At 37.5% G+C, this 25,415-nt stretch overlaps 1 protein-coding gene across 5 annotated transcripts in view; it reads right to left on the bottom strand.

The window, feature by feature from the left end:
• The window catches only part of ZMYND11 (zinc finger MYND-type containing 11), a 109,347-nt gene that overhangs the window by 53,392 nt on the left and 30,540 nt on the right, over window positions 1-25,415 (bottom strand). For 4 of the 5 annotated variants that reach the window (XM_061468018.1, XM_061468020.1, XM_061468022.1 and 1 more), the window contains exon 2: window positions 9,834-9,968. The exons of the other annotated variant lie outside the window; for it this stretch is intronic. In XM_061468018.1, the coding sequence (XP_061324002.1) occupies window positions 9,834-9,949 (116 nt within the window). In that variant the 5' untranslated portion in view covers window positions 9,950-9,968. The remainder of the gene's footprint in view (window positions 1-9,833; window positions 9,969-25,415) is intronic. 5 annotated transcript variants of the gene reach the window in all.

The raw sequence follows: 25,415 nt of genomic DNA, 5'->3' as shown, positions 1-25,415 counted from the left end.
ACATGAATGGGAATATGAAACCACAGCCTGAAATAGATGGCATGAGTAGTGCTTTGGAGATCATTCTTTCTCCACCGATTACACAGAAAGCCTTAATGAGCACTTCAGGTCCCCTGTTAAATTGCCATGTCACACTCATTTTTACCTTTTACTTGCAATAGAAAGCCACATTTATTTACAGAAAAAAAAAAAACAAACAAAAAAACAACCAGACATTAGCTGTAACTTTCACTTTCCAATATTATAAAGATGTTACAATTCGAGCAAAAATCAGCGCTGGTTGTGACAAAAAAATAAATTCGTTTACTTTTAGTATTTAGAAATAAAGATAGTCTGTTACTTTTTTTTTTGTAAAACGACACAACTTCAACACAAATATTAATAGAATTATGGAGTACATAAGAATATTCATTCAAATGAAAATGGGGATGGTTATTTTCAAGTCAGTTACACTTCCACCACTTTCCTTCTCAATTTATGCTGGAGTTCATAGTTTGCATGTATTATCTAAGAAAGTATTAAACATTGAATATTACAGTTTTTATAGTAATGAGTTTGCACTCATTAACAAACATCAAACAAGGAATATGGCTGTTGTTAATAACCATGTGTTTGTGCTGTTAGTGTGAATCATTCTATTTACCAGTCATACTCATGCTCAGCCCAGAGATAACTTTGCCTACTGAATCAATGAAGAACATTGACCTCTAAGATAAAAAAACCTGCCTTACTAGCAATACCATACAACAACATACTAAAGAGAATAATTGTTAGAGAAGGAAAATTGATCAAACAAAATTTGTTTGAACACCTATTTATTAGAGCATCTACTTTTCAGAGCACCGCTTATTTTTTTCAGAATGAAGTGCAGGAACTAGATGTGCGTGGTGTTAATACAAGCAAATACACAAGAAATTTAGCCTCACCACCAGATCTAGTCCTCATCAAAATGTTCTTTTATGCTAAACCCCTACAGGCTGACTCTGCAGTTGCACAGCACCCTTTCATTCCATGTAGTCTCATCAAGGAGGAAAAAAGAAGTGGCAGAGCTGGAGGAATCTCTGTCAGTACCACGGTGAAGTTTTCTACACTAGGCAATAAATTAGTCTTATGGCAGCCAGCACTAGAAACAGACCCAGCAATTCAGGTATGAATATTCTTTATCACATAGTGGGAAAGTGGCTCAACCAATTTGAAGGAACAATTATCCCTAACAAATCACAAACAACACTTAATATAGCTGGACTTCTTTTATGTATTCCTTTAACCAGTTAAATTAATGTGCTTAAACAGAAGTGTTAACACGAATCAAAAACATTATTTATAGCAATGAAAGAGGAGAAGAAGTAATTATTAATATGCATTATAAACACAGGATGACACTTTAACAAAATCTACAAATTCAGAAATTTTAATTCTACTACTGCTCAGAACATGTGCAGCTAGATTCTTTATAGCCTTTTTCCAGTGAAAGTTTACAGCCTTTTCCTGCCATCCCTGCTTCTGCCATCCTTAGTCAAGAATATCTAAAAGCAGCTCTTAAAATGGACCAGTAATACCAGTAATATTAAAGTTACATGATATCCAAAACAAAAAATCACACTAGACTATGTTGCGCAAGGCTCTGTCCAACCTGGCCTTGAACACTGCCAGGGATGGAGCATTCAACACTTCTTTGGGCACCTGTTACAGTGCCTCACCACCCTCACAAAAAAAGAACTTCTTCCTTAGGTTAGATAAACTTCCTTCTTAAGTTAGATAAACCTAAACTTCTCCTGCTTAAGTTTTAACCCAATTTCCCTTGTCCTACTACTACAGTCCCTGACAGAGTCCCTCTCCAGCATCCTTGTAGGCCAAATAAGCAAACAGATAAAACCCTTATGACAAGCTATAGCTGTCTACAAGTAACACAGGTGAAATTTAATGAACATACGCCACTGTGAACATTCCCTGTGCAATCAATGAAAATCTGTTATTTCTTCTTAAGTATTATGTAGCTTAGCTCCTTGTTTCTCTTCAACTTTTTTTGTGAATATGGATGCTAAAATTCCTTATTAGCTTGCTGAATATTACCTCACTGGTTAGTCTCAGTACAAATATACAAGCAAAACTGTGCACTGGTTATGATGCAAAAGCTGGTGAGATTCTCTGTACTTTCCTGCTTATATGCAGTTTTCAGAGCTCTTCTTATAACTTTTTAGTGTATATCTGAACTTTTGAGAATGTCCAAAAATTTCAGCCTGAATGCACCATTTAACTTCTCTGTGAAGCCATCAGTACAAAAAAATAATATATCAAACAAGTCAAACATTTTGATGCCCATCTTTTTTCTATGCAAGATATTGATATGCTTGTAACTGACACGCACAGATAATGCAGGATTTTTATACATGACCAAAATAATACTTTTACTAAAAATTTTGTCATTAGGGAGTCAAATTCTCAATTTTAGATAGCTTTTTTTAGTAAATTTTTTTTTTTTTTAACGAAATCTATGAAAAAATTGCTGAAAAAGCAGAGAAGGTATATTTTCCCCAGGATAATCTACGACTAAGGATTTACAAGCTTTAAAACTCTAGACTTAGTTCGTTGTCTTGGTTTACTGTAAAAATTATGTTATGAGAACAGAAAAAGAAACACTGGTCTGGGGCTAAAAGAAGCAACTGAAGTTTAACGTGAAAAAGAAAGAAAATGTAAAACAAATGGGAAACTGACTTAGTGGTCAGACAGAAAGAAGTGCACCGTCCTTGATTATAACAGAAAACACATGAAGAGATACTTAAAACTGAGAATTTTCTATCCTATCATCAGCTGGTGATGTGTTTCTGTTTGTTTTCTGTAATGCACAGATCTATAATCAAGCCAAACCCACACAAACTGAACTCAGTTTTCTCAGAGATGAACACCAATAGACAGGCTGCCACTAAAGGCAGCTACTGGTCTGCTGAGGAAGCAGTATCATCCTAGTTTTTGTAGGACCTTCCACTCCACATTTTTGCCTACCCTTGCATAATTACGAACTGCTATTACACTGCATGGCATGGAGAAAAATTCACTGTACTGTCCTTCCTTATCCTTTCCCAACTGGTAAAATGTGACTTTCCTGAGCACCTTATTCAATACTGACCTGTTCCACAACACAACTAACCACGGTTTGACTAATATGTCCCACATTTTGAAGAGTTCAGTTTAATGTTTTGCATGCTCACATTTAAATCATACAGGAGGATGATATAAAGATGCGGAAAAGGAGCCAATTAACACTGGTTAAAGCAACCACTGCATGCTTCTGCATGCCAGTAGCATGTTTCACTTTGAACAACTGCTTTCAGATAAGCCTACTCTCTGGTAGCAAAGACGGGTACTTTAAGGGAATGGCTTGACAAAGAATAAGAAACCAACAGAGCAGAAAAATATTTCTAAGCTTTCATGTCAGTCAAAAAAGTACCAGGTGCTACAATACTTCTGCTCATGTAAAGTTAAACAATAGGATTACCTAGTTATAAATCCAGAGTCATCTGCTTTCCCAGTCATTCTTATGGCTTACTATTTTTTTTTAATACATGAGTATTTAGTTGCAACATGCACAATACTAGAAAGATTTACATTTTCATCAAAGGTACTATAAATAGTGACGGACTTCTTCTAACAAGTTTCTGAGCTTTGAATAAGCAATACTGTAAAAATCGTGTTCTTTCTCATTTTTTTTTCTTCCTACTGCATTGCATATTCTTATTTATAGACTTGTGTGATTATTCCCTACCCGTTCAAATTGCTCATTTTCTTATTTATACTCTCTTATGATTATTCTCTACCTGTTCAAATTGCTCATTCTCATCTTTGCTTTAATCAGTGCTTCTAGAAATTGTTTTTTGTTAAAGAAGACAGCCAAGGAAGAGAACAGCAAAAGAACTAAGGCAACAAATCCAGATTTATGGATGGAAAAGGCCCTTAACTTTAACTAGTCTCACAGACTGACTGGAGAAATTTCACAGTGGTATTTGGAGAAGAACCCAAATATCCCCCTCCCAGGACTAAATGTCAAACTGAGAGGGTCACATACTCAACCTACAATTGCTAGCGACTCAACCTCAACTGGGGGACCAGAAAATCTCATCATTCTACAGAAATCTTTCATGCTGAGTAATTCTTTTCTGGCATGCTATCCCATCAATGCTGATTAACGTCAGTCCACACAAAGCTAACAAGGGACTGACAGAGTCTACTCTATATGGGCTTGGGATCTGCTCATTTCTCTTAGATGTTCTGGCTGAGCTGCATTTACATTAAATTAGAATATAACAAAAAAGAGTCCACAGAATAAATAAAGGAAAAATGGTTATGACCATTTAGGGACCTAGTATTGCACCATCCTATTTGAATGCCAATTAAAAAAGATGAGAGTCTTTGTGTTTATGAAAGAAATGTCATTTTATCACCAGTGTTGTAAAACAGCTTTCTGACTGATGAAACTCAGTTTCAGCTTTGCTTTATTTAAAAATAACACAAATTCTCCAGTTACAGGATATCAGTTTTATCTTAGGTTTCATCTTTCCATTAGCTTCATTTGCCCAAAAGCTGGGCTACCTCTACCCTGTGGACTATGGTCACTCCTGGTTTCACTCCCAAACTAACTCATCTCTCAGGCTCCATTCTGGAGAAAGCCAGTTTGTTCCTCTTGGGAAAAAGGCAAAGCACAGGCAAGAGGTTAGCTTGCTCCTGATAGAGAGCATGGATGTAAACCATGCCAAGATTGGCACCTTCTGCCAAGAGCACTCCAACACTACTCCAGCATGCTATGTGCCCTCAGAGGCCTTCACATCATGCCCGATGGCAAACTATCATGCCTCCAGCTTCATGTTTCCAGAATAGCACTGCTGTGGGCTGTATTACTTTTGGCGCTTAAGACAGAAGAACCACACACACACACAAAACAAAGAGTGTGTCAGGGCCAAAGAAAAATACCATGAGCCAAAGGCAATGCTGTGTGCTCACAGCGTATCTGCTCCAGATGGTAACAGGGCCTTCATTCCCTGTCACAATACACAAAAACAGTATAGACTTTTGTAAGAGACAGAGAGAGAAGCCAATTAACTAAATAAATCTGAAATACATCAAAGGGAGAGAGAAAAAAATACAAGGAAGGAAGTATGGAAGAAAATAATTATGTTTTGGTTCTTCACATTAGTCTTCGTGAAATAGTTTAGAAACCAGAATAATTATCTGTTTACAGTGACAAAATCTTGAAGTAGTCAGTAATAGTTCAAGAACACTGTATTTACCAATTTACTATTTCAATAACATTAAATGAACTCTGAACTAATCATAAGGATCACAAAATGTTCATAAATTGCTACTGAGGAAACCCAATACCTTGTGAGAAAAAGTGTAAATATTTAATTAATAGTTAATTAACTCTTTGGAGTCAAATTACCTGTAAAGGAATTATAAAGGAAACACTGAAAGAAACTGGAAGACTGGAGCAGCCAAAGAGAGAGAACTTTAAAAACATGTCTGTGCAGAAATACCAATCTGCTGTGCAACTGAATGTCAATAATTTATCCTACTCATTTAAATATGCATGTCTTCTTTCCAGTGTATTTTAAGCCATTTCATTCCATAGAATCTAATTCTGAGGTTTCCCCAAATCCAAAACAGATGGAAGATAATGAGGAAAAAACAGAAAGTCAAAGCATAATTATGTTTTTTAGCAGGCTTTTAGGGATGAACAATTTGTCAAGCTATGCTCCTGATAAAGAATTCACAAGATATGGGAAGCCATTTCTCCACTGGTGTTTACAGCATAACTAATACCAATAATAATCATCTAAATAATTGACATAGTAGGGTCAAATTATCCCAACATTAACTCTGGACAAAAAAATAAGGCCTATTTCTTGATAAACACCTCTTGGAATTATCATTTAGTTATTAAATGATTTGGTAGTGTAGAAATGTTAGATATTACTACTAATTAGATTTTAAATCAGTATAATTCATTGATTTGAGATACACTATGATAATATAAGCCAAGTGAGAATATTTCTTTTGCATACCTTTACAGAGGTACTACCACTGCCTTCAAATGAGCTTTTCCATTAAATAAAAATGCTTTGAACACACTGAAGCCTATGTACAAACACAGGAACACATGTATTTTTAAAGATCTATATTAGGTCTTTATATCTGTATAAAGATATATATATCTATAAGAGATATAAAATACATATATAAGATATATTTCTTTATATTTCTATGTATTTCTTTCTATATTTTATATATCTTATAGATATATATATAAAGCTATTTATTTTTAAAGATCTTTTCAAATAGCAGTTTGCACTTTTAGTACTAATTCCTTTAAATTCACGACACTTTTACTTCTTGTTAGTATTGGGTTTCAGTCCTTCTAGTTTTCAAGCTACTGAAGAATGCATGCAGTGTGGTCTCTTCCCCACCAATGGTTTAAGTATTTATGTAATACTTCAATTAACAGTGTAACATTCTTGCCATTTTTCCACACACACATTTTTAATTCCTTCAAAAATGGACACCTTTCTTGTGTTTCTTAATAATGCTCTGCATGCAATGAATTTTCTAAAATCATTGCCAAAAGTTCAGTAATCTTACTAACTAATTTCTGAAAGGCTTTAACTCGTGTATTTAAATTTTCCAAGTGACTGTTTCCTCAATGTAAGACAGTTTTCAATCACTTCTAATCATATATTTTTCTATTCTTGCTTATCCCCCTCATCAATTTTAAAAGCAAGGCATACTTGATTTAGTCTACTTTTAATTAAAGGGCCTTTTTCCTTATACGTTTTTCCTGATAATACTAGAAGTAACTTCTAGTGCTCTTGGCTTCTCCTACACTATCCTCCTACTCTTATGTTCTATACAGAAAATGCGTGGCTAGTTCTATAGATTTTTCTTGCGTACTTTCCGCTGCCAGCATCTTCTGGAAGTCTTGCTTTCCCTGATATTTTTTAATAATTAGACATAAAGTCCATAGGTTTCATTTTACATATTTTTAATGTGTTATACGATTTTTTCTTTTTTTTTTTTGCATATTGAGTTGAAACAGTTTATAATCTAAAAACAACAAATCCTCTTTTGATATTTTCAACATTTCTTCCCTGGTGATAGAAAATAAATGCTGCCTGATATGTACAGTGGCTTCTACTCAGCACAAGAAGACTAAGAAAAGCAAGAAGTAAACAAAATAAACAGGAATATATTAGGAAATGGGAGACAGCCATTCTGTGCTGCCAGTCAGGAGAAAAGCCAACAAAGAGGTTTGCCTAAAAGTAGCAAACCACCTGATGAAGAAAGCAGCAGTACAGTTTCTGCTATGAAGGTGTCTGGACCAACAGGTCACAAAATATACAGGACAATCTGTCTCTAGCAACAAATGAACCTTCAAACTACAGCAAAAAGAAAATAAAATACAAATTCAAATGATGAGTCATCTTTTCAACTAGTGAAGTCCTCCGAAAGTACACATTTGTCATCCACTATATGACACGGTAGGATGACTGTCGCTTACCTTAAACATGTATTTATAAAGAAAGATTATCTTGCTGTTTTGCTGTATCCTTACTCAGAAATAAGACATGCTTCCATAAATTTCACTGTCATTATTACTTGTGAATACTTGTAATACGCAAGGCCACTCTTTCAGTCAAACCCAAGAGGTTGTAACACTTAAAAAAAAAAAAAAGTTACTAATCCAAGTATGAGAATCCTCTCTTTAAGTCCAACTATCTACATATGCTCATAATTTTCACTTTTGACCTCTGTTAGATTTTGATCTTTCTTATTATTCATACATTTGCCTATGTGCCCAGACACTGATTGACCTTTTAAGGAACTGCAGCTGTATTTGACCAAATGATCTTTGAGCCACTAAGAAAGAATAGTCAGCTGCTCAGTTTTCATCAGAAAAGATCTGATGCCCTGCTAATTTCAGAACTTTATTTTGAATATTACGCAATATGCATACTCATTTGCTAAATCATCTGTATTTCTTCATCAATGATTAGTATCATAAAGCAACTGAAAAGTCTTTATCTTTTCCTTGCCAAAAGTTCACTCCTTTAAAATGCCACATAAAAGAAACTAGAACACCGTACATCATTCTTGTCACTGATGTGCATGTGGAACATTTACAATGTCCAAGCACTCTCCCCTGCTAACACCTTGCATTTCCTTCTCAAAGTACTAAGGCTGCTTTCATCTCTGTTTAGTCACTTATTTTTCTTCTGATTAGAGATGAGTCATAAAATCTGGATCTAGACTGGTTTTTAAAACTACCTTTCAGTTACCAAGAGCAGTACTACTTTCTGTAGTATCTAATTACTTGTTTTCTCAACCTTGTTTGCAATGACAGGATTTGTCTTACCTAACTTTACCCAGCTAAATGTTATTTACACTATCTTAAAATAGGCATCTCTCATAAGAGTGGGATGAATCCCCAGCGAGATGTGCCTGTCTCCCCTTATTAGATATAAAAAGACCATAAACAGCTAACAAACCCAGCTAATATATGGCCTGGAGCAAGTAATCTGAAATGTTAAAACGGAAAGTATATAGCATTAGTTTACCCACTTGTCTCCTTGAAGACGTGATGCAAATATACGTGCTTTCAAGCATTCTGAAACTCAAGTGCAACCTCGAAAATGAAATTCCCTAAAATACAGTCTCCCTCTCAAGCTTTCTTGGAACAATCTGGGAAGGTACTTTTCAGCTTAATGGTGTATTTTTCCTTGCTGTAGGAGCCAGATACACACTAATTCGTTTGGGACATTATCTTTCTTCTTTCTCCTGTTTATTGTTCACTATATTTGGGGAACCTGGACTTTTACAGTTCCTCCACTTATGAAGCTAGCTTTGCTTTTCACTTCCACCCCAGAACTTCCAAACTCTGTCAGTGGACCATGTTATAATGATTTTCACTTTGTTAGTCACCTGCACTGTTTACAGCTTTCCCCTTTAGTGTTCTCTGGCCTCATTATCACATTGGTTCTGGCAACTGAGGAGTTGCCAACTGGTTACTTTTGCTCTTTCAAATTATTCATATTCATTACTTTGACAAATGTGACGTACATGTTGGCCTGGAAATGCAGACAAAGCAGAGAGAGGCACAAAAAACTCCTTCAGTTTTTATTATAGCTTCTACTCAAAGTTATCTTAAAAGGTATTTTAATATTGTAGACCTTTTTATACACTGCAAGCTTCACACAACAAAGAATACATATTTGTGTATAAAGAACATAATATATTTTGAAGAATATTTTACTATTATCAGTAATACTAGGCATAGGTACTAATCAACTTATGTCTTCTTTAATAACATCCTATCCATGCCCACCTCCGCAAATACAGCTTTTTATTTCTTTGAGCAACCTAACACTTCAGGTTTTATCTTTGCCTTCTGGAAAAAAGTTCTCCAATGGTCTGTAACACTGTCATAAAGAATTAGGTTATTTACAGATTTTATCTACTTCTTGTATTTTGACCAAGCTACCAAGTGAGTTTAACTCTGACACGTTAAACTCAGTTCAAGTACTAAAATATTGAGTATTTCCTAAAGATGCTTATACGAAACAAATACAGGGTGAGCAAGATCTAAATTCAATGGATTAAACCTCACTTTAGGATCTTCAGATGCTCAGTTCTGCAAGTTTTTTTCTAAAATAATTGGATAGCTAGTAACACAGAAGTGCATGTAACTGTTTCACAGTCTCTCACAGTGTTTACTCTCTGTTTCCCAGAGCTTTTAATAGCATCAACCTTCCCCCTCATCAAGACTTTTTTTGGAACAGGTCACTTACTTTGTAATACGGTCAATGTTAGCAATTTGCTTCTGGTTCCGGATTATTTCTATAGCTGCCCAAAGATGCTGGATAGCCTTTGTATCTGCCTGTCGCCTCTTCGTTAAGCGTGCCATGACCTGTTTACTTGGTCAGCTGTAGCCGATAAATAAAAAAGATACACCAAAAAGTTAATCATGAATTATGAAATGGATTACATGATGATCATATTGCAATAGATATGATTACAAGGAAGAATTTTTTAACTTATAGTAATGCAATTTGTATACAGCATGTTCTCTTATGCTTAAAGAGCAGTAAAAAGCAAAAAGTGTAGTTTACAAGAACCCCTTTCACATCACATCATCTATACAGAAAACAAAAGGTGAGCAGTAAAAATTATCAAATCAACAGCAAGCAATTTATCAAATTGTCTATAGAAAAGTCAGTTCTCTAAAATTTGGTAAAAAGCATAAGCTGCTCTGGCCTGAAGCTTCCACAGCCTCCTTCATTGCCCAGAACCCTTAAAAAGAGTGAGTGTGCTTGACTACGTCACACAGTGTAAGCATGAACTCTGACACACAGAAAAAGTTGGACCCACAGTTTATTATACAATATAGTTCTCAGAGCATTATTTTCACATTTTTATAACTTGCAACTATTCAAAAAAATCTATTCTATGAGCAGGAACTAGAAGTATATTTTCATGGATGACAAATATTTAAAAAAATATTTTGGAGCAATTCCATTTGCTGTAACATGCTAAACCCTAACAGGACCAAAGTGCTTCTGATGGCATTTACCCATCTAACCAACCCTGAACGGGAACATAATGAGCATCTGGCTTTGTTTACAAATTTTCCAAAAGCTTGAGGCAACGAGTACAGATAAGCCATAAATCGCCTACAGCTCTACTACAGGCACAGAATCCCTTTTTAAAAGCTTAACGATGCATTTTGATCACTAAATAACTTTCTTCCAGTGCCACCACTTTCTCAATGAAAAAAATGACTGATTTATGACTGCTACCAAGGTCTGTAATTTATTTTAGAGCTCTGTCCTCAGGATGAACTACGTGGTATGCACGTGGATATCTGCAGCTAGCAGAATATTAACTTCAGTAACCCAAAATAATATGAAAAATGCAAAAAAAAAAATACCATCTGTGCAATGCTAAAGACAGGAATTTAAGTATTAAAAGTCTCCTCTCAAATTCACAAAAATTAAGCAGATTTGACTATTCCATTAGTTGCAGCAATGTAATTTTCAAGTTAATGGGACCTACGGGTGCTTGTCAGAGGGCTGTCAAGTTTGAGAACTGAGATTAGCTCTGCAATTCTCACTTACTCTACAGGTGTAATGAAATGAAGCACAACTTTCTATTGTTAAGGAGAAGAAATTATTTAAGAGCATTATACTTAACATTATGTAGCCCATTAAAAAAAAAAAAAAAGAAAAAAAGAAAGAAAAAAGAAAAGAAAAATTTTTAAAAAAGATGATGTGAAGTGATATGTGCACATCCAGGTGCGTGAGGCACCTCTTGCTGCCTGAGATAGCAGGGAAGGGCAGAACAGAGCAGCGCTTGTGGAGGCAGAGTGTGGCCACACATCGACCCCACATTTCTGCTTTAGAAATCTCTTCCCACTGAGATTTAAAGCAAGGGCAACTGGATGGATCTCCCAGAAAAGAAAGGCCAAGAGTACATTTTTGAGGGAAGGATAAGAGGTAATATGACAGACATACAGCTAAGAGTGACAGCCAGTAGACAGCATCACGTGAGAACGGTTCAGAGAAAGAAAGCTTATATTTGTAATAGTGAGAAAAGACACCACATCCCTGTGAGCTCCTCTGCATTCATTTCACAGAACATAAGGCCATTATAAGTAAAAAAAGCCCTCCTAATTTGTAAGAGAAACATAAGATTATTCATAGAATTTAATTCTTAAGGAAAAGACATGTAAAACACAAAAGCAGGTTAGATACTAACACAAAAAAGGACAATCTTTACAGCCCTATTGTATTAGCATAAAACTCCCTTCCTAACACATAACTGACTGAAAGTGAAATAATTATTTTTGTTCCAGCTCTCTATAAACTATCTGCTTTAAAAGCTGTTAGCTGATACGGCGGTCCACAGACCAGACACGGAGCCTCTTACGCAGTATCATGTCCGCATGTGAGGACCAAGGAGGAAACACTCATCCTTCTCAACCCTGCTATCAGTGTGAAACAACAGAGCAGTTCTCAAGTTTATTCTGCAATGAACAAAGTGGGTCCTGTTATCCCTGCTGCTTTAAAAATAACCGTTATTTTTGGCAGCCTGGCATATGGCTGCTCGTGTGAGAGCCACACTCAGCATGCCTGGCAGAGGGGAAGGGAGGTGGCTTTCTCTCACACCCCTGTGACACCTGGGCCTAAGGGCCCCAGCACAAGGCAGGGCCCTGGAGGACCCATCTGCTGCCACAGCGTGGCCCCATGTCTCTGTTGCGCAGCTGAATGAAGGGCTGACCTTCGGGGCTAAGGAATTCCCTCTCATGTCTCCAGGGCAGGACAAGAAGCCCACATCCCAGACAGGGAGAGGGAGAGTGAAGACGGATTGATGTAATTACAAGTTCCTGAAGCTCTGTGGTTGCAGAGCGGCACCTAAGATGGGTGCCAGCAGTCAGAGGAGGGCCTCTCCCTACAGAGGTGCTATGGGCTCCACGCTTCCTTTGGAGTGCACTTTTGGAGCAAATTTCCTGACCACCCCTGCCCCATCCTTACCACTCTTTGCTGGCTTGGCACACGCAAAAGCTATGCCGTGTCATGGCTAACTCCAACCCACAGCACGAGCACGCACCTCTGAGGCCCCAGCCGCTGCAAGGAGGTCATTCCATGGGACCAGACTGGACCCCAACGCACAGCTAGTGCTGATGCCCACCCAAACCACCCCCTCCTGGCTGGTCCTGCTCTCCACTGCTCACAGAGGCACAGCCATGGCTCTTCCCCCTGTCTGTCTGGAACTAAAAGCAGTACGAATTCTGACATGTGAGACACAGCAATCACACGTGCTCTGTTCCATTCCTTTCTTTTTCTGTAAGATACAATAATTTTACTAGGTGTTCTGCCTTCAAAAAAATACATGCTTCATTTTGATAGCTTTGGTTTACTACTTAAGGGCACTTTTGTTAAACTCAGGAGTCAATGCTCCCCTATTGAAATATCATATAATATACACCACACTCCCCAAAATATAAAAATAGATACATTTTTCCAAAAAGCCCACACCACTTTACCATTATTTTAATCTTTTAATTGCATGGTGCAGAAGAAATATAGAACCTTTTTGCATGAAAGAAAAAGATTAAAAGATTGTGACACATTTCTCATTGTTCACTGCAGTTACTCTTCCTCCATGGTAAAACTAACCACAACAGTCTACCCCCCTGCATTCCTCTAAAATTATGAGCAGCTTTCTATATTATCATAAAATCTTACAGGTAACTTGTATCAGACTGTTAATAGATCATTAAATGCTTTGGAGGGCTACTTCCAACCAATAAAGTGCTCCCAGTGCTTCAACATGCACAACTTACTCAAGCAAGTAACAGTTTAAAGCTTAATGGGAGACATATTAGATTCTTAAATCTATATTTATCACTCCTGATTATTTGCTTATGTGCGGGTGCACACGCACACAAACGCAGGAGAACAAGAATAAACAGCCAGTGCATGTGTGTATGCGTAAGAATCTATGGCTTAGAGGTTAAATATCAAAGGAGGCTGATTCACCCATGCAGTGTTTAAAGAAGTTAGAACTCCAGAGAACCATTAAAACCACAATACTGAAATATACATTTACATATAAATGCTTGAAGATGTTTCCCATCCCCCCCCCCCCCCTTTCATTATAGCATTTACTTCAACATCCTGCAAAAAAAAAACTAAAAAAAGCTGAAGCAAACATTAATTTCTCAGTTGTGATATGACAGCCATCATGCATGTTAAGCTATGGTATCCCCTATCCATACAAAATTGTTTGCTTCATGCCATTTCTGTCACGTTCTGCTAGAAGTTTATGGAAGGATGTGGCTTCTTGAAGAAAGGTTGGCAAACAAAAGATGGCTAAAAATCAAAGATTTTATACCCGTAGGACGTGTCTTAGGTTTGTAGACATCCATGGGACCTGTAGAATATAAGAAGCGTTCTAACAAAGAGAGGTTTGCGTGGCTGACATGCCAGCTCACACACTTCCATCACACTCACTTACACTGGGTCCAAAGAAAAGAATTTATCTTCTTAATTTTCAACTCTCTAACTGTTCCTCACTGCAATCTGAGTGAGGCTTTACTACATTTTATATTTTAAATTTCCCTTGAATTTCCTATGTACAACATTTTGAAAAATATCCCGCTTTATGGTACACAACTTGCCTCGAGAGCTAAATGTTACCCACATTGCTTACAGGCAGGCTCAACAAACTGCCCTTTATCTTGTGAATACACACAGCATGGCTTATCTTCTCAAAGGCCTTAGCAATGCACTCACTGCCATGAGGTGGCAATGCTACAGCAGTGGCAAAACAGACTTACTGTCAAAACAGCAAGGCTACTAGTTGACAGACACACACTTGGCCAAATCAAGTGCTGTACAGCTCTCTGTTGCAGTACATGTGAATATGGAAATCTGCACTCCAAGTCAAAATAAACAAAAATCACCTTGCAGCACGTCTAGGAATTCAGCCCAAGGAACCTCCTGACCTGCTGCTTACATCGAATTTAGCAGATACTATCAGGTACTAAGTTTAGCTAGAAACAATCCCTACAGACAGTAACAAGTGAAAGGTAGTCAAATCTTGCCATACTTTAGCTGCTAAATACCATCGTCCAAGGAAAATACAATGCTTCTGAAAATTTAACTAATGAATTGGACTTTGCACTGAAGCAGACGGTACTGCAGTTGGGTGCTGTTGCTCTGATGGGAGCTGCTAATTAAGAACTGACAAGTAGTGGCTTGTTAAATCTTCTGTTTGTACTTCACTGTGAGGCTACCTGTGGCGCTCATCCCTTTCAGTGCAAAGTCGAACAGGTTAAACTTCATCCCTGCTATTAGCCACCATTTGGCTGAGATTTGGTATGCAGTTAATTGCAATGGAAAGACAGTTTAAGAAGTTGATCCTTGCCACTGCTCAGCTGATAATTTCTGCCTTTCAGCCCTGAATCCCTGGGGCTTGCTATTATTTCTTTCACACTACACTGTGAAAATATTTCAGGCTCAACAGGAGGAAAAGGCTAGGCTCAGTCTTAGTTTTTGTGGCTTTCATGCTGTGAGACTGGATGAGTTTGGGGAGTTAGGAAACTTAGACACAGACTGAGCTTCATATTTATACACACATTAAAATATGGACTCTAGTCCTTCTTTAAGTGTAACTTTTTATAGTAAGCATAAAACTGTACATATAATCAGTACAAGCAGTTCCAAATGTTTAATGCTTTGTTCTTATATTAAATAGGAATTTCCTATTAAAATCCAGATTACAAATTTGCAAGTTTATGTTGAGCTTGGGTGTCTGAACTTTATACAGCTCTTTGCTGTAGTCTGAAGTTCTGCAAGTTTATAGCTTACAATTTAAACTGCTGTTTAAACCTATATTTCATCACTACTTTAGTGGGAGGGTAAACTCTTCAGTGCTCCCCTCCTACAACAACTGAGAGCAACAGTGATAACTATCCTATTTTTACATATGGAAGGCGCACGTGAAAACACTTAGACTGGGCAGCAATAAAGGTCATGCATAAGGGGGAAAAAACAAGAGAAAGTTAAACTTCAGGTCTGCCTTCCAGATCTAGTGATCAAAAAATGTGGGAAGTAAATGCTAGGGTGAAGACAAAGATTTTGGCAAGAGTTAATCCCACATTTTGCTTATCATTCACTTGTCTTCCTGAGCATACATTATTATGAACATAGCCCAGGATTAGCTGCTAGTAGAAGACCTTCCTTTGCAAGACTGCAGGTTACCAGAAATTAAGATTTGGCATACAAAGTCATTTTTGAAAGTTTAAGAATAAGCAAGTGTTTTGGTACCACTAGATATTTACTCTGGATTTAATCCCAATCCACTAAAATCAGCAAATGCCTTTCTGCTGACTTTCCAGGGCTCTGGAGTAAATTTTCAGCTGCTGACTGCTCTTTCACATCCTCACAATGAAAAACTTGAGAAGGTATCCAATGATGTTGATCTCCCCCTTCCAATATCTGAAGGTGGCTTACAAAGATGCTGGAGAGGGACTCTTCATCAGGGACTGCAGAGATAGGACAAGCAGTAATGGGTTTAAATTTAAACAGGGGAAGCTCAGGTTAGATATAAGGAAGAAGTTCTTTACTGTGAGGGTGGTGAGGCACTGGAACGGGTTGCTCAAGGAAATGGTAGATGCTCCATCCCTGGCAGTGCTCAAACCCAGGATGGACGGAGTCTTGGGTGATATTGTCTAGTGTGAGGTGCCCCTGTTCATGGCACAGGGATTGGAACTAGATGATCATAAGGTCCTTTCCAACCCTAACTATTCTATGATTCTATGTTAATGAAGCTGAAAGATACAACAAAGGCTTGTTGCTGAAAAAGGCAAAATTTGTTAATTAAACTAAAGTCATAAAATTAAGACTACAAATTAACAGAGGTTACCAAATACTTCATTGTGCCTTTTTGTATTAAGAGATTAGTTCATGCTGACATGCTGTTGTCTTGGAAGTTATTAAACTACAGAAGATTTTTGGATGCTGAATGCGTGTCATTCCTTAATGAAACTCTTCTCATTACAGTGTTATATTAAGGTGTACAGAGACTATTCAAGAGGTGTTTATTTGCATAATTATCCTAAATATTTTACATGTGCAGGTGAAATAATCGTGCTGTTATACTCAACCCCACCTTTTGCATTTCCTGATTGCTAGGTTTGTAACCTTGACATCATGCAACTTTTTGAGCGAGGTTTTGCACAGCTCCATCAAGTGCAGTACAGACAGAAAACAGGACTACGTGAATACAAAACTGCAGTGTTCCGCTGCTTCCTCTCTGCAATTTAATTTTTTTTCCAACCTCAGTATATAGAATACAAGAAAGCTTTTGCTATTACCTTATGCCATTCCAAAATGGCAATGAGACCCTGTAGAAATCAGAGCCAAGGACAGTACAGAATTAAAGGCCCCAAGAATACTTTTACTACATATACGTGTAAGCCCTATTTTAATCCCTGATATTGCATTTACTTCATTTGTATTGTATTTCATTCAGAATGATTAAGTAAGTGTCCTTCACTGAGGCTAAGGCATATGATACTTGAATTTCAAGCTTGGTAATTCTGAATCATCAGTATACAAACAGCAGAAATCTCTTTCTTTTTCTTTGGAAACCAAACCTGGATCTCCTTGTTTAATAAACTCACCCTGATAGAGAGAACTTGACACAAATGTTGAGGTGCCATCCCAAAACAGAATTCCTAAGAAAGCCTTAAATGTAAGTCAGTGCGAACAGAGTACAACAAAACCTGTGATGAAACACCAACAGCTGCTGAGAAAGACAGAATAATAGCCATATGCCCCTAACAAAGAATTTCAAAGTGGGGTTTTTTTTGCTACCTGATACAAATATATGTGCATAATCATTTATTCTGCTGCCCTTCCAGCTAACCCCAGAGTGGAATTTCACAGACAAAACAAATGCCACCCTAAAAACTGGAAGGAAATTATCCTTTGTGTCTGGCAGAAATCACTGAATAAAACTTCATCTAGCAAAGTAAGTCTGGAGATGAACACAGCTGCCAAAGAAAGTGATATAATCAAAAGGGTTGAAAACAAAGAGCCAAATCTGTTAATAGCAATGTAGCTACACCAACTTCTTTCAGTTCATTACTCTTTTTTTTTGGTAACCATCATGTTTTATTCTGGGGAATGTACCTAGCTAAGTTGAAGCACATATTTTCTGCTAATTATTTGTTTCATGTACAGGTTCCACATTAATCTTTTAAAATAAGCACTATTTTCCTTCATATTTCAATTTTATTAGCTATTAAATACATGGAGAATAGTATGGTTTTTATAGCTAGTTACCAAAATCAAGAATTACAGGAACATTAAGAACCACATGAGGTTTTGTTTACATGAGAAAATGTTTCAAAACTGCACCGGGGCAGTTTGGACTGCACATTAGCAAGCATTTCTTTATTGAGAGGGTGGTCAAACACTGGAACACCTCCTTAGAGAGGTGGTAGATGCCCCAAGCCTGTCAGTGTTTAAGAGACATTTGGACACTGTCCTTCAAAAAAATGCTTTTTGGTCCGGCAGTTGCACTACATGATCATTGTAGGTCGCTTCCAACGGAAAGAGTTGATTTTTCTTTCCTACTCTACCCTGCTCTGCTCTACTCTACTGTATTCCATTCCACCCCTAAAAATTCATACACTGTTAATGCATTTAGAAAATTTCTGAATGAACAAAATTTCAATCAAAAAACAATTAAGTGTGGTTTGGCTAACAGTTAATGAAATTAAGCTACACTAAACAAAGAGATTCTGCAATGGAGCTTGCACTAGTATAAATTGCTTTAAAAAAACCCACTGTTCTTGTAAAGCGATGCAAGTTTCTCATGAAGATAAGCTTTAGCTGCCATAGTAACAAAGCCCCTTATTTGTAGGATGATGATATGCTGGTATTAAACAGCTTTTAAGTTGTTCATCTCCAGAATACTCATCTTCGTTCAAAGAAATTTTCTCTCTAAAAGATGGTCCAAAATGACAAATTTCTACATCACTAAATAATAGGTGCCTCACTCACAATGTAGATCATCCTACACACTTCTTGTTTCCTATCATGGCTGCAGAATAATGAGTTTTCATCAGATTTGTTTACTTTGGGAGTTATAACAAATAATACTAGCACTTAAATTGCTGTCAGCAACACTGGCTTCCTGGTATGAATTCACAGACACACAAACACACAAGCAAGTTACACATGCCTTGATGTAAGAGGCTTGAACGAACATGTTTTACCTTCCATTTGCCCCAGACTAAGAGCATGAAGAGGGTCAGTTACAGAAGATTAAGTGACACATTGAGACAGGAACACGTTCTGAACCCATGCTGCATGCTAATACAGGCTTTCTGTGGTTTAACTGCAACCACTACCAAATTCTGTATTTCCCAAAGCAGCCTAAAGAAAAAACACGAAAAGATGCTCGAGAAGAATCCACTGAAGGAGTTAATGCCTAATGACCAGTCTGGGCTATTTCCCCATGTAGACTAACCCTTAGTAAATAGATGCTTCCTGTCCACTCGCTTGGCTGTAGTGAGCAGAGATGATTAATGCAGCTATGCATCCTGACAGGCTCCAATGCTCACTTGGTTGTAAAAAGGGAAAAAATCATGGCCAAAGAAGGCTGGTAGTGAGGGCTGGAATTTTGGTTTGGATGATAAACAGATGAAACTTTGATTTTGCAACTCTCTCTAATAAAAGTGAGAGGTGGAAGACATCTTAGAAAATGCTAAGAAATGTAAATAAGAAGAGTAGCTCTTTCTCCAAAAACAAGCTTTTGATCATCATCTTCCTTTCTGTTCTGAAAGCTAAGGAGCTTGGTTCTTCTGTAAGCCTCAACTGAACTGATGCAACATATTTCTCCATCAGTTAAGGTATAATAAATAACGTATGATGACATAAAGAAAATAATATTTTTTTTCATGGTATATTAGCAGGGAATGCAATTCCACATAAAGCCCATTTCACAGGAAACAATAAGATAATTTTTCCAGGTCAAAGAATTAGGAACGTATGGAAAAGCACTAAATCATGAAAAAAAAAGGTAAATTCATTGCAGATTATGTAAGCTATATGCTATGTGGTAAAACAGAGTTGATGTTGACTTTCTGCAGTGAAACACAAGATTCCAAATTGCTGGATTTTCTTCTCTTTCTCTGAACTACACGCTCTGACAGTATCTTTCAAGTACAGATAATGATTCTGGTGGTAGCAACAGGACTTAAACCTTAGATGTTTGTAAAAACTATTCCTCCACCAGCCTGCATTTTTATTGACAAAAGGCAGCTGAATAAATTTTTGTTGCTCCTTAACAAAAATGGAGACTGCCTGAACTTGTTTCTTTCAAAGCTATTCTCTTTGGCCTCTCCCTCTCTATAAATAAAAGCACAACTACACAACTTCCAAACCTACTCAGATACTGAATTATTTGAAAGTTGGTTATGCAGGCACGATCACTCTTCTCCAGAAGTCAGGCCACGAGCAATGTTAGCCCAGAGGAGACTCTCTTGTCAGTGATCACCTCAGGGAAAGCCAATACTATATAAAGAAAGCAAGTGCAATTCTTAACCAACTAAGGTTTCCAAACTGAAGCTCCTTCAAGCCCCAAATGCCTGGGCTCACCTTTGGAAACCTTCAAAAATACACTCCAAACTTACAGAATTAAAATACATTGATCTGTAATGCAGGTAAGATGAGCAAAAGATAAACACTGCCAAAGCTTACAAACTCTTACAGCATCCATCAAAGAACAGTTTAAGGCAGGGAGAGGATCAAATTGTTAAAATCCAAGCTTCAGATCCTGCTTCTGAAATTCAAGACAAATGTCAGAAATAATAGACCTGAAAGTTTCATGCAATGGCCCCCCAGCTGCGGGACAGTTATCGAAACGAGAGCAACAGAAAGAATAACATATTGTAGAACTGGAAGCCTTTCCCCAAGTCATCATCTTGTTTGGTTTTCTTCTGTTTTTTAGAGAGTGCATTTCCTAAGTCGGGCACAGACATGTGGCTTAAAAGTACACTCTGAAGTATATCTGGAGCATATGCTCTCTCCATCACAGGCAATACTCAAACTCACTAATTATACGCATTCCAATAAAGCTTTCCTCTCATCCTGCCCCAAACCAAGTCTCTCATCATTTCTCAGTGAAGCCTTAATCCCTATTCATTTCAAAGGTCCATTTTGGTTTGGTTTTTTTTTACATTAATGTGTCACTTTTTTTAATATACCTCAAAAGCAGGTAATTTATATTGTTTGCACTTTCTTACTTCAGATTGCCCTCAACTCTCCCCCTAAAACATTCATGTCTGGACAAGAATTAAGCTTGCCTAGAGGAAAATTAACAGACATGCGAGAACAGCAGTTTTCATGAAAGCCAATGTACAGTAATAAACAACTGCATTCATAACTAAACAAATCCTTAAGTGGAAAACAGCTGAGTATAATCATGACCCTTTTCTTTTTATCTTTGCAGCAAAAATTGACGAATAAAATGTGGAAAAATGATAAAAAACATAGGTTTCAAACCCACAAAGTTTATAAAGACAAACTTTAAAAGCCAAAAACTTGTTCAAAGAAATAAAGATCTTTCACAGAAACTGCCTGGGTGATGAAATTGCACTGCCATTCTTCAGATAACATCAGTTTCTCAGCAAACCTGGTAACATCTAACATCAAGACAACTATGTTCTACCACTGTAGGTTAGCATTTCCTTCCTTGTTTAAAAGAGACATGAGTGAATACAGGAGGAATATACCACTTAATTTTCTAACCAGCTCTTGGTGTGGCTGATGGTATGGGGGTAAGCTGGCAAATGTACTTTTCTGGCACAGATTTTTTTTCTCAATACTGTACATGCTATGCAGTCTCAAATTTGTTGAGCTGTTTCTTTCAAAGATATTGGTGTGAGCTCTAGTGTGATTTCTTTTGATACATTTTCTATTATCTATGACTTTTAGAAGTTTCCACCTCTCATTTCTCATCCTCTTACCTGAAGCCAACTTACAATATGTCTTTATTTTTTAACATAGAGAATTCTTCTCATGGCTTTTCCAGGACTACATGTGGGTGAACTGAATTATGCACTTTTTTGATACTGAAAATCCATTTCACATCAGCATGATTCTTGTATTTTACATCTGCTCCGTATTACTTCTATCGGAAACATTTTGACCAATGGTTTGCTATTATATTCATGTTCACATCCTTGGCGTATGTTAGAGCTGCAGGTCAGAGAACAAGAGTCCTCTGCAGCTCTGCAGATTCTGGTACTTCTCACTTGCAACATGATGTTCTGCCTCTTCTCTGGCAGGTGCATCTGAAACCTGTTTCTTCAAGCATAGATTACAATGGCAATGACACAGAGCAGATTACAAAGGCCTTTTAGGGAGGACATTACTTCCTGAACACTCAACAGTTCTACCTGCTGTATCATTATCTAGGCTGAGGTTTATTAAAGGCAACAGAACCATACTCTTCTCATTTCCTTCAGACACAAGGACATAAGATTAATAATTTTGTCAGAAGAAGTAAAACATCATTTTTCAGACTATTTCAGTTATTCTACTGCCAACATTTGGCTGGGGCTTTATCTTACACCTTTAACCTGAATGCAGATGAATGAACTAGAGCTCTGACACAGAGCCCTACAGGCTGAGGGAAATTCCTGAAAGTACAGGACATAACTGAATGGCCACATCCCTGTGGCTACCAAGAGAAGTCAAAGCCCAAGAAAATTAACTAATCCTACAATCAAGCTAACATAAATTTCAGAAAATGTCATTTACAAAATACAGCCTCCTGTTGTGATTTCTGCAAAAAACCTTTCCTGTCTAACCCAAAGAAAATGAACAGCAAGAGTATCATAACATCATGGTGTTTCAACAAAGGGCAAGCCTGTTGACTTGAAGCTTGGATTTACACCGTAATATTCTGCAGGAAATAAAGGAAATAAAATGCTAACCTTCTGTCAGCCTTTCCAATCAATACCTTATTTTGTCACATGGTGCTCTTTCAACTGAGGCAGAAGACCTGGAGTCCACTCTGGTCAAAACAACTGCCTGGAACAACTCCAGTTGTGACACCTGATGCTGAATGAGGCATTTAACTCACCGAGCACTAGAAACCACCTGAAGCACAGTCTAACACTTCATCATCCTCTTAAACTGCTCTCTGTCCTACAGAACCGAACCCATAGTGGAAATGGAGAGCTTAATTTGGTCATGATGGGAGTTTTTGAAGTTGGATTACCAGATTGCTTGATTTCTGACAGCGACTCCTTACGAAAGTAGTTATTTTCTTGCAGGAGCGTAACTTTTATTCTCAAGTAGAGTTATTTCAGAAAACCAAATCTAAATTTGAGGAGACTTCATAACAGTAGTGATTTCCTTGTAGGTGTACGCACGTATTTCTTTTTGACACATTTATGTGCTAAAATTCATTCTGAAATGGTTTAGCGTGTGCTCAGCCCCTATTTCTACTTCACCTGTTTATGTCTATTTCATAAAGGTTTAATTTAATTTTTCATTTTGCTTTGCAGAGTATGACATCACATGACATGAAGCATGACTAAGAGAGCCTCTTATTTTTAGGAGCAAGGTTTCTTCGTTTCAGTGATGCTGAGACCCCGGTGAGTGCCCACAGTTGAAGTGACCAATGACTTGTTCTGCTCTGCACCATAAAATCTTGAGATGTTTTTCACTACTTCCACCTCTATGAACAGAACACAAAAGGTGTCTTTCCAAGTGATGATATATGCTCAAGGTAAATCCTAGGGAATCCTGAATTTGAAGTAAAGAGACACCATAGTATTGTTTTTAGCTGTTTCACATCTATTCTTCCATGCTGAGAGATTCTGATTTTTACCACCTTCTTTCTCATGTAGATAATCTGCTATTTTATTTTTAGACATGAGATTTCCTACCTAAACCAACTGTGGGTTTACAATCTTCACGTAGCTCCAACAACAGGAAAAAAAAACCTCCTTTTGGTGAGACTTTTCAGGCAGTGTTTGCCTGAGGTTGCTGCCACCGCAGTGGTCACCCATGGTTCAAAGCACTAGTTTAAACTGACCGCAAGAAATTTTACTGCCCAGCCTAGCAGCACAGTTGTTAAATTAGACACTGCCCTGTCTTTGTTAGGGTTCATGCTCTTCCTGCAGCCTTTGAGCATAACTGTTTCAGTGTGCTAAAGAAGACACTGACATTCATGTCAGTCTCTGGATTGCAGCTTCTGAGTTTATGACAGATGGGAAACCAACAGAGGAGTTAAAATCCTGTGAATCCACACACAGCTTATAGCCAGTAGCCATCTGGCTGGGGATCTACATAATACCAAGAGAGGATGACAAAAAAAAAAAAGGCAGAAAAAAAAAGGCAGTTTACATTTGCACTTCCATTTCTTTTCCCCTTCTTTGTACTTCCTGGTTTGGATATACTTACTAATCACATTACAAATAGTCTTTCAACTATTTCACACAGATTTAACAACTACACTATTTTCTTACTAGCAGTTTCCACCCAGAAAAATTATTCAGTATTAGCCAAAAAGTCCAACACATGACAACATGTAATGCTTGTCTATGCTAGGTAACAGACAAACAGGCAGCATTTAATAAATGCATAAGCATTTGAGGAGAGAACGGAGAATGGAAAGCACCAAGGAACCTCATTCAGCAGCACTGCCAGTTCCTCTGTAAAAACAATTCAAGGCAGAAGTTGTAATATAGAGCCCCTAAAGTATAATTACTTGGGGAAAAAAATGTGGCCAACAAAAGTTACCTAACCTGTTCAGAGAAGAAAGTGGCTATTTACCCCTAAAATGCGCTGGGAAGGCTGAAAATCTGGTTTTCAAAGGAAAAAGCATAAGCCTCATTAAAACCCCCTTTTGCACAGCAGTGACTCCTGGTAGCTACAGCCAGGGAACAAGGAAACATGCAAACCTTTCCAGTCAAAAAGCATTTTTCACCCCAACCTGCTGAAATGCTCAACTAGGCATTTTCAACCCACAACTGCATGCTTGCTGGGGTTTCGTTTTCTGAAGAGTGGATTTGTGATATAAAGAGTTGAGTCACTCAACTAAGAATTCTTTTCCCTGTGTGCCGTGTTGCAAAAATGAGAGCATATTAAGCAACTCAAGAACAGGAAATAACACTGACAAACAAACGAATATTCTTTCCATAGCATGGCTGCTCAGAAGAGTACATTTGAAACTTCATCTCCCCAAATCAAGAAATGTTTATTCTACTTTTGGCAAGGCTGCCAAATGCTTGTCTACTCCTAGTCCAACTGCTTTATGATCCCTTCAGTGAAGTAGATATTTACGCTAGAGTAAAAATGAACACTGAGCTGAAAATCTTTCTAATAAAGCTCTCTCCTTTGAAGAATGTTGCTTTATTGGTACCAAGATGGTTTGTGGAAATACACCAGCTCTACCTGACACGTAAGTGGGAACGTCCCTTCACCTCATCTGAAGTGTCGGGCACCACAGGTGAACACTAGAAGCCCCAAGCTATATAGCTAGCGTCCTACAGCAAGTCTGCTATTTTGTTAATGCAACCTCCTATATGAGAGAGATTGGAAAAACTGGATTAAATGCAGACATCTATTTCTGAGCTAATCACTCTATGCTCCTTTCACACTTGACATGATCTACTCAGTGCAACAACTCATCTTGTTGTGAAGCAGACATCACAAATAGGTCAGATGAATTAAGACCTAAAATTAACCATTTCTCTCCATGGAAGATAAAGCGAGATTAGGACAACTGGTTCACGTGGCTGGACTTAAATCACAAGCGCTCCACTCAGGCCATCTTTT

Source organism: Pezoporus flaviventris, unplaced genomic scaffold, assembly GCF_033815535.1.
Source record: "Pezoporus flaviventris isolate CSIRO_AGI_PZ_B2104156 unplaced genomic scaffold, CSIRO_AGI_Pfla_v1 ptg000047l, whole genome shotgun sequence".
Taxonomy (NCBI): domain Eukaryota; kingdom Metazoa; phylum Chordata; class Aves; order Psittaciformes; family Psittacidae; genus Pezoporus; species Pezoporus flaviventris.
The sequence above is the reverse complement of the archived record's forward strand: the minus strand, read 5'-3'. Positions and strand labels throughout refer to the sequence as shown.